General features: G+C 28.6%; 1 protein-coding gene across 3 annotated transcripts in view; it reads right to left on the bottom strand.

The window, feature by feature from the left end:
- The window catches only part of rdx (BTB/POZ and MATH domain-containing protein rdx), a 524123-nt gene that overhangs the window by 17116 nt on the left and 492897 nt on the right, over nucleotides 1-14110 (bottom strand). For all 3 annotated transcript variants that reach the window (XM_075374842.1, XM_075374840.1, XM_075374841.1), the window contains 2 exons: nucleotides 3609-3730; nucleotides 1068-1219 (listed from right to left, as the gene is read on the bottom strand). In XM_075374842.1, coding sequence (XP_075230957.1) covers nucleotides 1068-1219; nucleotides 3609-3730 — 274 coding nt within the window. The remainder of the gene's footprint in view (nucleotides 1-1067; nucleotides 1220-3608; nucleotides 3731-14110) is intronic.

The raw sequence follows: 14110 nt of genomic DNA, 5'->3' as shown, positions 1-14110 counted from the left end.
CCTCTTCATACCTCGCTGTCACAAAGAGAGCAAGGTTGTCAGTAAACTACCACCCCTTTGGGGTAACGGTGCAAATTTTTTTCTGGTCAGAACAACACATTTTTGGTTAAAAAACCAAAAATGTTAACTAACTTAACCCATTAACTAACTTATAATTTTAACATTTTATATCTTATTGATTTAAATCATATACATTTACATTAAATCTTCCTTTCCTTTGTATGAAAATTGTTGACTAGCATGAAGAACTTTTTAAATTACAGAAAAAACGGAATAATTATTATTATACAGGCAAATCAAACGCACTGTAAAATTCAGTGATAAAACTATATCCCATTATATCTTGAAAATTACATCCTGATGATGATCATCTCTCTAGTGTGTGTGTACTCTTGGAACCTTTACTGAAATTTTTCAAAGCTTCTAGCAAAATTTTGATTGAAATTGTAATTAAAATAGTTTGTAATTTTAACATTTCTTTTAATACATATTTGTTCTAATTTCATCCTATTTGAAAGTTTAATACGGTACACACTTTTCTGTTTGCATTTTCTTCTACTACAAATAAATTTCACCAAGAAAAGCAAATATCTAAATTTGTGAGTTACAGAGGGTTCTTGATTCACAAACAGCAGCTATGTTATGAGTATAGAGATCTTGCTCCACAATACATAAAACGATGCAATCGTCATCAATAAAAACTCTTTTATAAAAGTTTACGTTGTTCATAAAGTCTGGAGATTTCAATGTACATCTTGTATTATTCATTCACAAGAAATTAACAGGTCTAATTTAAACAGCTAGTTCAGATTTGTGCCGAACAAGTTTCTTCAAAGCTGCAAACCCAGCTTTAATAATAATAAAGCTGAACTCCAGAGTTCTACAAGCAGCCTGATCAGTCATCATTTGCAAATAAGGTTTTCATAGTAAATGCACATTATTTACCACTTGTTTTTTACTGGGATTAGTGATGCTAATCAATGGTGTCAGCCCATTGATGTTTCTTTGATTCATCCTATAACACAAAATGTTTAAAGCAAATTTTAACAAACAGATAATAAACTGACCCATTGCTTTGGTTTCTTCACGTTTGGCATTTAATATTGAGAACTTGAATTTTGCTCTAACTTCTGATTTGTTACAAGATACAAGAAGTAAATATAGAGATAGGTAGTCTTTACTCTCTTCATCCAAACCTTTAGGATTAACCCGTAAACACCTGAAATCAAGGAAAAAAATAATTAAGCTATATATAAACAAAACAAAATTACATATACAAATATTTATTTGGTTTTTTGTATATATTGTCTTGCCAGAGGCTGTAAGCCCAAATATTGTTCACAGTTGATCTTTCCCAGTCTTAAACTGACCGTTTCAAAGTAATGTTGTTAAGTGAATTCTACTAGTCCAAGTTCACAAGTAATTGGGATTTTACACCCAATTAAAAGTAACTATAAAATTTTATTAAAAACCTTCTTTAATTTTGATTTCATGTGCCAGAAAATCTGATTGAAAACCTTTTTCTATCCATTATGGATTTGTAGTTTAAATTTGACATACAAGTATAATTTATATTCCATGTGATTTTTTAATACTTAATAATGGAATATCAGTGTTAGTAAGACAATTTTATATAAAAAATCAGATTAAGTTTGTTAATGTGGTAAATTTATTGTTAAAGGTATTGATGGGCACAGCGTTCCAGGAACAAGCAGTCTGAAATAATCTACAGTCATAAATCAGCTGAAGAAGGTTATGATGATAGATTTTGTAAGACCTAACACACCAATCAAGAAAAAAGTTGACAAAATTAACAAATATGATCACTGAATCACCACTAGGTAGGTTACTTCAAGTTTCATCAAATTTGAATTTCTTGCTGCTTTCTGTGATTATTTTAGAATTGCATTCTATGAATTTTTTCATGAGGTGAAAAGATGTTACTTTTCTTGACCTACTAAAGAAAAAAATGACAGGAAAAGATGTTCTCCAAATTTTTCAGAAACATTAAACAAAAATTACTGAATGAAATGAAGGCTGTATCCAAAAATGATTCTAAAAATGTATTTAAGATTAAAAACATTACCAAATGTATATTTTATTTGGTTGAGGATTACTTTCAAAGGTTCAATGTAAAGAAACATGAATACACTTTTAAAACAAAAATGTTACAAATTTTCTGATACCTCACTTTCTTCAATTTTAAACTTGCCATAACAATCCAAAAGAGAAAAAAAATACATATTAGTAACTAATATAAAAAGCCTCTTATTGTAAACTAATCTTAGTTCACAAATACAAATTTCCCTCTTACTCAATGTAAATCTTCTAAAAATACTCCAGCTCCATCTACTTCCACTAATCCTAAGTAAATACCTGGATACTGTATAAGAGCAATAATTTTTACATAGCTATTCTAGGATGTTGGAGATTTCTGCCTATGTACTAATTTATTAGACTATAGCGAAATGCTTTAATAATGAGACAACATTACAATTGATACATCATGCCTGCTTTTTATCAATTTTTCATATTTTTTTTTAAACATGAAACCAGACTAAATTATGAAATAGAATTAATAAGCAACTATTCCAGATAAAATTATTTAATTACTCAAAAGTACTCCATAAGTAGAAATGTAGAACTAACACAGTTAATTCCATAACCTTTTTTTTTATAACAGATTAAGTATTACACTTCATACATGAAATTTCTTAAATGGATTGCAAAAAAAAGTTCACAGAAATGATGAAGTGACTAATAATAAAACCCATATATATCTGACCTAATCCAATATGAAAACTTGTAATTTACACAAAAAAATTAAATATTATGACAAAACAACACAAATACAATGGATGTCTTACAAATAATTTCACTATAAAATAATAACAACTAATTAAAAAAGTTTAAAAACTAATTCAATATTCAAATCAGATGGGTGGTACAAATTGTTAGGGATGTAGGATTTAGGATGTATACCAAAATGAAAAGACAGCATTAGATAGGGAATCTTGGAGAGCTGCATCAAACCAGTCAAATGACTGAAAACAAAAAAAATTCAATATTATGAAATTTATTCAAATAAAGTAAATATTATTAATTAAAATCTAAAACAGAATTGCAGTCACGAGTGTCAAAGAGTCGAGAGCATTAAAATTTGACTGGTCTAGCCTGTGTTAAACTATCAACTTTTTGTACAGTATGGTCATACTCATACACTAACCCTCTGCACCAGCTTGATGCCCAACTAAAAATTATTTTTAAAAAATGGGTACAATAAAACCATGGTATTTACTTTGAATTTAATTCCTTTTCTACAATCAGAAGATAAGGTCACTTAACATTTTTTAGCATAATTAAAAATTCTAGTATATAGAATTAATCACTGCTTATTCCTAAATAAAACAAACCTAACTGTTATGACAATACTTGGCACCAAGACATCAAAAATACACACTTTGTAAAACATATTCATAATGTTAATTCATGAATTATTTTATTAAATATCATTTAAGGTTAATTCATTTAAGTAACAAAGTGGTTAAAGTAGGTAATCTACCTACTTTTTAGCAGCAATAAAAATATTATATCAATAAAAGAATTACCATTTCAATTTATCATTGGCACCAGCTGAGAATGTCGATGATTTTAATACTTCACCCATTTCTTCACGACAAAAACTAAAATTATTGATTGTCCACATGTAGCTGAACTTTACAACTTTAACCTGTAACAGAATAATAAAAAATATTTTTAAAAATAAAGTTCGGTTCAAAATATACATGTGACAATTTTTAAAATTTAACAAGAAAATTAAGTATAAAATAAGCAGATTTATACTACCTAGATTATAAATAATGATATAACTAAAAAAAATTTTTAAGATTGATTCAGATGATATTCAGCAAATCTCTATGCTTAGTACAGATTTCTTCATTTGGCATCCGAAGACATTTGCAATTCTTGTTAGTGTAACCAGAGATTACTCCATTTTAGGATCACCAAGCTAATGAATGTGTAATTAATTAGAACGCAATAAAAATAGCCCTGAATAGTGGAAATGGATGGTATAAAATAGCCGTAAATTATAAAATATAACTGGTACAGTTAATATTGATGCATATAGATTCTAGCATAACAGATATTCATTTTGTTACTATCCTTAATATTTCCATTTATCAACCAAATATTTGTATTTTCTTTACGACAAAGTAATTAGAAGATCTTTTCACACGTTTAGCTATATCTCACCCATTTAAGAATGTGTAGGAACAAAAAAATATGTACATTTAGAAGGTAACAATAACAAGCATTTTTGAACGATTAGGAATCCAACTTTACCCGGTAATCACTTCAGGCACTACCTTTGACTTTTTGTTCAATCTCCAATTAAAACACATAGCCGTTGAATAATTCCACTGGTACACAGTTCTCCAAACTCACTCTACTGTTTACCAGAAGTGTCAGAATAGCGATTAATATTGAATCACAGCAGATGACCCGACTCCCATGACCTTATTCAAGGAAGAAAGAATAAAAGATATGGAAACAGGTAGAAATACTTATGTAAGAATACTTATTTTCAGTTATTTTTTTTTAGTTTCACATATATGAAATTCACTGTTATTTCTAAAAAATGAGACTAAAGTGCAAATAGAATTGCATGAGACTGCAGTGCAAATGGGACCGCATGAGCCCTCCTTCCTAGCAGTGTACAAATCTGGTTATTAATAAATGATATCCAAATACGTACATGAAAAGAAAAAAGTATTAAAGCTCATCAAAGAAGATAATGATGACACAAACTCATGAATATATTTAACAAGAACTATTTTATTATTGGATTATTCTATTACTGTACTACTGAATTATGTAATAATAAAATAAATCGCTTATTAAACAAATAATTACTCTTTTACAATAATCGTTTTTTAATATAATTACTAAATAAAAGAAAAAGCTCTCACTATAATTCCATTGTTAAGTAACATAATGGTTGAAATATTTATTCAAAATTTGGAGGATTTAATAACAAAATTATACATACACATAAAATAAACTACGGTTACAATACGTGGATTATGTTTTGGTAATCTACAGCAAATACATCAATTATAAATATGATGAATTTAGTTTAATTCTGAAAAAATTATATAAATGGGTTCCCTAGAAACATTACATGTACACTAGAATTATAAAACAACACTAATTTTCTAAACATAAGTATATAAAAAAAAAAATTACAGTTCGAATCTCAAGAAAACCCATACTACCCGTAACAATTATAAATAATAAATCCTTACTTCCATATTACCAAACAATTTCAACTTATACAGGGTTATGATTCACTAAACATTAAAATACTTTAAAACATTTAAATACTAAGACAAATAAAGATGAACTTAACACTAAGCTTTAAAATATTTAAACAATAAAGATGAATTTAATTTAATAAATATATCGCTATTAATAATTGCTATAATAAAAAAAAGATCAACAATTTTATTAAAATCTTATACAAATGAAAAATCAGTAAATTAAAAAATTACCCACACACTACATACCCATAACATGTAATAAAAGTACATACAATATAATTAAAAAAACAACTTTTATCCTATAAAATAGTATAACAAGAACAAATAAAAAATTAAATGCAACAATTATTTTTATTTTCCTAGTGTGTATACTGCAATCTGTTCAACTAATGAGCAATAATCAACCCCAATCCATGACCAAATGAAATGAGGATGATCTGTTATGACTGAGTCTGTATCTTGTGCAGACTCAGGCCGGCTATAACCCCAACCAATAGAAATAAACCAATAAACCAGTAAACCAATGTCTAGTATTCAAATCCAAAAGTTAGTTTGCTTATAAAAGCAACTAACTTTTGCTAGTATTTGAATCTCAGAACTTTTTGATGAGGTAACCACTAGACCAGCCTGGTGGGCAAATACAATTTTTAACAATAATAAATTTGCACAAATAACATTTAAAACAAAGCAGGTACATATAAAATAATATGTAATTCTGATAACTGTGATAAATTTTATACAGTTATAGCTAACAGGACAATTTAAAAAGCAATTTCAAAAACATGTACAAGGATATAAATTTGGAAAACAAAAATCTAATTATGCAAATAGAAAAAAAAACAAACTCTTTAATAAAAAATAATACAGATAATCATAGTATTATAAATGAAGAGGTAACATTTGATAATGATGAATAGATTCAGGAAATAATAAAATTTAGTTAAATTAATAACAATCAATGGCAATAGCAGTGGTCATAAACTTTTAATTGCTCACCGACTGAGTATCTGTATATGAATCAGTGGAAATTTTTTTTTTTTTTTTTTTTTTTTTTGACAAATTTTATAACACTATTCAACTTACGAAGAGTGGATTTAAAAAAGTTATTTTTCTTTAGTTAATATCCTCAAGTTTATTTATTTAACAAGACATAAACTGGGAATTATTCCTATAAATTATTCCATAACTAAACACCAATGCTTCAAGCCGATTAGCAATTTTTTGAGTACATAAGTAGTTTATAAAGGTTTTAAACCTTCATATTAATGTATTAATGCATTTTTTAAATTATTGATTGATTAAATTAACACTCGCTTGAAGTTTCCAAATAGTGGAACAGTGGTAGTTTCCAAATATGAAAACTACCACTTGAAATCCATACGCTAAAATTAATTAAGCAAATTAATCTCATCTATTAGTATATAACTAATTTAAAATAATGATTTTCAAACACAAAAAAATTGATTGCACTACACCAGTAATTATATAGTTATAAAATTATACAGTTGGTAATACATGGAAGGAGCTGAGAAGAGAAAACATGAAACAGAGACAAAGACAGAGAGCGAGATTAAATAATGTAAAGAGCACAGGTGTGCTGGGTTGGTCAAGGTCTAAAACCGATAGATGCGAGACAAGGACAGGGTATATCACTGATAACACAAATCATTAAGTGCATATCACACGATATATTGTTATTGTACATCAGTATTATTAATTAATAGGCATAATAAACAATTTTGATTTAACGTCCTTCAAGTATTTTCATTTTATGTAGGAAAGGCCAAAAAACAAATTTGCTAATTCACCAGATAATCAACCAGTCAATAATTTAAAATTGATATAAAAAATTATAAACACATTTATGTAATGAACCGAGTAAACAAAATGAAAGCTGGCAATAATAAGGATAACTTTTATATGGCCTCAAATTTATCATGTTTCATTGTAATAACAAGATAACAAAATATAATTAAAAAAAAGAGACTGCAATTTACCTCTTTACCGTAATAAACAAAAATATCATATACATAAGATAACCAAAATTATATAAAAATTGCCGATCCTTAACTGCATCACTTACAACCACTAAGTGTACAATCTAGAAAGCGTTAGGAAATATCATTCTGGAAAAAAAGGTGTGTTACGTAATGATAAAATTCCAATAGGCTAATGTTTAATTATTTCTTGTAAATTAAGTTAAACAATGTTAGATGTAGTTCCTCCATTCTATTGTTATTAATACATTAAAAAAAAAACCAGTCGACTTTCAGATACCAGCATTTTTTAATAACTACAATTCAATATCATACATAAGAATGACCAACTTAACTCAGCAACAGTAAGTTTTTTATACTTGAAAAAATCAAATAAATGAAATATGCAGTACTATTTTTATTTAAAACCGTGAAGGAAAAATGGAGATTAAAAAAGTAATTATGTTTCACATAATTTGATTAAAGGAAAAGAAAATTTAAAATAGATTACAAATTACACTTTCTGTTAAATTTTAATTTAACACAAATCAGTTAAAATGATAATGAATACAAATATAGTTAACATAAACAATGTAATGATGTTGTTGAGTTACCAACTTTTCAGTAAATCATCTATATTCACAATCTATTTTGGAAAATCTTCATAAAACAATGACCGACAACAGTTAAATGTATAATTTTAATATTTAGAAAATAAAGAAAAGGCAATAAAAAAAATTAAATTAATAATAAAAAGTCACACTGAATTTTTATTATTAAAGTTGACAGCTTATTTCAGCCGGGTAGAGTTAAATCATGAAAAATTATTTTAATGTATCATAGCTGATGATGGCAAAATTCCATTTTTATGTTACTTTTAGATAATTTGTGTTCAAGTACAGTTAAGTTGAATCGAGGATAATAAAAGGAGTGAAACGCCAAAAAAATGTTAATTTTTTTAATATATAATAAATACTAATAAAATTATATACGCTTCAATATATAAGTAATCTGTTTAGAAGTTAATATGAAATTCGCATCTTTCTCGCTTACTCACTTCCACCTTCGCCTACTTGTATGTACATAAATGGGCACGCATCGAAGCAAAACTTAAAGATCTTGAATAAGAGGTGATAAAACGGTGAGACAGTGCATTCAGTCTTTAAGGGTTGTGGTGTATTGTAAATTTATCGACCGCGTTACTTTCCACAGTTATAAGCACACAAGCCATGAGGGAGAGTAACGCCGGAAAGGGGCGGGGGTACAGTTTTGCCGCGGCGTAGAGGCACCGACTGGTGAACTGAGGTCATTCACCCCAGGGCTATCGACTCGCCGCAGCCGCAACGGGCAAAGCCGCTCCTCAAATTCCCCCCTCAAAAACCCATCCCTAAGCCCGTAAGCCTATGCGATCCGACCTCCAAAACACATCCGAACCTCCCCCCCACCCCAAATAGACCTATTCCGTACAAACCCATCCCGAGATCAGCGGGCTCTCTCATTTCCTCTCGATCTATCTCTCTCTGCGGTACAAGGTATACGATTCGTAAAACCCGGCCCACCCACTAGGCCTTGAACCCTTTGAGCCGAGTTGAAATGGCTTCACACCACCGACCGCTTCACATCAATAACACAACACGCATCATTACGATTCCAGGTTTCGCAGTTAAAAAATTGACAACTACAAAAGTTAATAATTCTAAGCGGGAACTACAGTACCGCTAAAACCGATTCAAAACTAAAAAAATTCTATAACCAAACAAAAACCATACGATTAAAAAAGATTTTAGAACCTAATCGTAAAAACAATCAAAATATCTTAAGATCAAATAAAGAAATTTATCAGAAATTTGAAAAAGTAAGGGACTGCATAAGAAAAGCAAGATATGCTTTTTAAAAGAACAGAGGACAGCCACATTAATAAAAAGGATCTTTACCTTTCTAAATTAAAACTAAAAATAATTGATTTTGAAAGACAAAGGAATTAAATATAAAGAAGAGAAAACATTTCGACCGAAATACTTTCATAAATAAAAAAAATCAATAAATTCAATAAATCAAGGGAGAAAATTTTTCCCAAAAAGAGAGAAATGAAATTAAATGGAAGCGTACTAACAAAAGTAAATAAAATGGAGTTTTTTTACTTTTTTATCTTTTTATTTATTTTTTTTATAATTCGATCCATAGATGGTCCAAACGGGAAAAAAAAAATTTTAAATCGAAATTATGTTCAAGTCCCGGTTTCAGCATCCACATTTTTCTTTCATTACATTTTAAAGCTATATTCTTTTACAATTTCTTCGTAATTTCAGAAATTACAGAAAAAAAAGAAAAATTCAAAAAACAGTTCTGTTTTCTTTGCATTTCCTTTTCTACTACTGCTATCGGCAGCAGAGGATAACAATAGGATTTTTATTTTATATTTTTAATGTACACATATATAAATAAAATTTAAAGGACTCACGTATTAAAATCATCCGTTAGCCTGAAAATACTTAAAACTTTTTTCAAAAAAAAAAATAAAACAAATTGTAATATTTTGTCTTCATTTGAGCGAAACAACCACCTTACGTTGAATTAAATATCAAGCACAGCGAATTTAAAATTTTTATCAGAAAGAGTGAGGAACATCCATATTACCGACTGAACTTTTCAAAAGATATACCCGGGTGGAAGGGGGTTGTAAATCAAATTTATACGTGTAACTTACACACACTTAACACAATTCTCCAACCAACTTTTGGAATGTCGCTTGAAAAGCATTAATTTTAACAAAAACAATTTTCAGAAATAAACGTTAAAATACATACCGAAACAGGAATTTCGAATAAGTCGCAGGTATTCAAACGTAACCGTACACGAAGTATTCAACCGTAATACGAATGTAAATAATAAGGCTTATTTTAAGATATAATTTAATGAATGTTAAGATATTTTTTTTAAATTCCTAATAGCATTATATTTAAAGGAAATAATTTTAACCCGGTCTCTTTCAATTTTTAAAAGATAATCTTCATTTTAAATGTGTACTAAGTGGTTTATAACAAAACAAAACAAAAGAATCAATAAAAATTAAATTATCCGATGAGCTAAAAGGATTATTAAAAAGAATCAAGCTAGTCTCAACCCTACATGTTAACGAACACCGGAAAAAATCTCATTAAAATAATTTGTTATTAAAAAAAGAAGAGGTATGTATGACATAAATATTTTAAAAAAACAATTATAATGTTATTATTAGGTAAAAGTATTAAAAATAAAGCTGCTTAATTTTTTTTTTACGTTTAATTTTATTTATTCAATTCCACTTTTTTAAGCTTCAATGAAATATATATACTTGCACAGGCTGTTAATTTTATTAAAATAATTGAGTTTAACCTTCTTTCGTCAGTGCTACAAATATCTGCTCGTAATGATAATTACTGGTAATAAAATTGTATAAATCAATTATCAATTCAAATTATAATTTTTAATTAATTCTGTTACTTATTAATAAATCATATTACCAAATATTAAACGGTGGAATTTTTAAAATCTAATTTTTATAGTTACAATAAATTATTTTAAAAGGGAAGACAGATTAAATGAAAGGTAAAAAAAAACCCAAACCCCGCTAAGAAATGAACCAGGTCAATTGGAACAGGAAGGGGAACAAAAGAGAATAAAAGATGAAATTTAAAAACAAAAATTAACATTTTCTAAGTGATGCGAGTTGAAAAAATAAGCAAAACGAAAGAACTTTGTTTAAAGCACTTAAAAAAAAATCTGATGTGGACACCACATGACTTTCTCGTACTTCTATTAAAATTTCATATACACCAATAAAAGACAGTGTACGAGTGTGAATTTTCAATTCATCGTCGACCACCACCTGGAGAAGACCGAGAAGAAAATGGAAGAAGACAGAAGTTCCCTGCCCGCCCCAAAGTAGGACCTCCCAGTGGATGCCAACACCCCCGCCAAAAATAAATCCGTATTCTATGTAAACTAATTTCGGAGATTAATTTACCATTTTACGAACAATCTGTAAATTCAAAAATGAATATACATCAAACAAAATAAAATAATTAATACTTAAATTTAATTAAAACAATGGTCTATTAATAAAACTAATACAGCATAAATTAAATTTCAGTAAGTAATATACTTAATATTGACAAAAAATAAACAACAAAAAACCAGGCATTTTTAAGCACGTTTTATGCATAAATACATTATCGGGCAAGATAAGATTTAAAATAATGCTTGGCAACAACGAAACCCTATTAGTAGAAATTTTATTTCAAATTTGAATAAAAAATCAAAATCAAATCAACCATATTCTGACTGAAATATGTTAACGTAAAAAAAAAATAACTCTCGTACACAACGGTAACTTAAACACACCTCTCAATTGTATAATATCGGTGAATTAAGGTATAGTAATAACGTATGCAGCACGATTTCGAAATAGAAAATAGTTTAATCGAAATAAATACTAAAGTTAATTATTTTAAATAATTGGGTAGGATGTGTAATCTGAGGACGGTAGCACATGGAATACTCCTCTCGCTCAAAACCAGCAATCTTTTTTTACACCCGTTTTCATCTTTTGATTTTTTGTGTAGCTCGTTTAAAGGTTTAATCTCTTTAAATAATTTTTCGACTGATGCAATTGTTGAATCCACTTTAGTTTTGTAATTTCATAGGCCCTCTACAACCGCGTTTATCGCTTCACTTTGTATAATTATACAGAAATGCGTTATATTTGTTTAACAAGTTTCAGCGGATTGGGTTATTTATTTTCAATAAACACGATTCCATCTTTGTTTATGATTTTCAAACAAAAACGTTTCTTAAATGTTAATTGGTTGACGATTCAACTAATAAATAACAGTGAATGGATTAAGGTGTCATTTATTAAATTTTAATCTATTCAGGTTGGTATCCTCAAATACGACCTATAGAGTAGTGATATCAATACGCAGCTATTTAGACCGCCTCTTTAAAAAAATAAAATAAAAAACAATGTTTAAACCACTCTTGTTAGATTTATCGGATTTAAAGACAATGAAATACATACACAAAAAAAAAGAAAAAAATATTTTAAGTTTGTCAGACTACAAAGGAACCGACTTTTTTAACATCAGGAGGAATAACGAACATAATATTAAACTCGTTAATTACTTTGCTTTATACTCCTTAATTCAATAACAGTGTTCTGTTTTAATAAGTAATAAAACGTATTTTCGCAAAAAAAAAGTTCAAGGTTATATCATCAACCACCATATTTAAACTCAGCATGGTGCATTACGGTTTTTTAAAATTTAATTTTAAAACTGCAACAGTTACATTTTTCTTTGTTAACAAAAATAACACACTAATTCCAAGATACAAGTTCTTAGACCTCTCAAAGTCCATGTCCTGGGTTTCTTGGGGTCGAGGGCCTAGCTAAGATACATATATATATATATATATATATATATATATATATGTGTGTGTGTGTGTGTATGGGGGGGAGCTTCGACTCCTCTGCAGTTGGACCGGAACCGCCGACCTCCCAGTCATACTTCTCCAGCGGCTCCTGTTACCTCAACTCAACTAACAGCTGACCTTGAGGGGTCACTGACCTACGAGATCAACGAACCTGCTCTCCTCTCATCATCGATGCTGCTTGTCACCTTTGCGAATTGGAAGATGGTATTAATTCATTCTAATTAAAAGCGAGATATAACGGTATGAACAAATGGGGTGGAATCGAGAGAAAAAAATTGAGAAATCAATAAAATTGAGGGGGAAATAGCATTTTTGACACGAAATCGTGTCAAAAACCCTCCATTTAAAAAAATCTACCGATTAAACCTAATTTATAAATGTATACACTTCACCGTTAGTATCCTTATTAGAACATCAAAAAAATTGATAGTTGAGGTATTCAAATGCTTACCGATTGTCGACTACTAATACTAGGACAAACCAATCTTTAAATCTGCTTAAGCAGATTATCTCGAAAAATTAATATATTTAAACTTACATTTTAAAATTAGTTTTTAAAATATTTCTTGTTTAAATAGGGTCAAATTTTCGATTTTATATAATTTTGGTTCAATATTATTAGTGGAAATAATTTGCAGATCGTGCAAAAAAGCTTTAACTTTTTAAAAAAAAATCATTTTTAGAACTAAATAACAGGATAAAATCAAATCTGGCAGAACTACTGAATTCGATATAAAAATTGTATACAAGTGTATTTGTTATTTGTAATTTTCGAGGAAACTTCCGTATTTATTAACTTTTTTTTTTAAAGGAAATCCATAAAATATTTCAACTTACTGTTGGATACAAACACACACCGACACGAAATGTGTTGAATGCACGAATCTCAAATAGGTCTATTAAGCACAAAATTATTATCAATTATAGACTACAAAATACATTTAATGAGTGAAAAAAGTGCTCCTGATATGAATAAATTGATGTTTCCCAAACGTGACAAACGACAATATGAAACATATATCATATTTAAAATTTAATTTTTTATTTCGCTAAAAGTATAGGCGTAACCTTGAAAACTTTAAAAATCTTTTCAAGTAAATCAACATTACTCGCTGTTCTAAATATAACACAGATTAACATCTCCTTGCTCTATCGATTTTTTAACTAAAGATAATAAAATCATCCGGGATGAACTTGAAAAATATATTGCGCAAAACTAAATCGTGTTAAAGGCAGCGGGGTTTACGTATAATTACGTTGTGGCTTGTGGCGAATCTCAGCTGCAATTAGATGAAAGCTAGCGGCCACAATCCTTTATGAGGTAGTATTATTTTGGGGCAT

The sequence above is a fragment of the Lycorma delicatula genome, chromosome 9 (assembly GCF_047948215.1).
Source record: "Lycorma delicatula isolate Av1 chromosome 9, ASM4794821v1, whole genome shotgun sequence".
NCBI classification, from domain to species: domain Eukaryota; kingdom Metazoa; phylum Arthropoda; class Insecta; order Hemiptera; family Fulgoridae; genus Lycorma; species Lycorma delicatula.
Note: the sequence above shows the minus strand (reverse complement) of the source record. Positions and strands in the feature narration are given on the sequence as shown.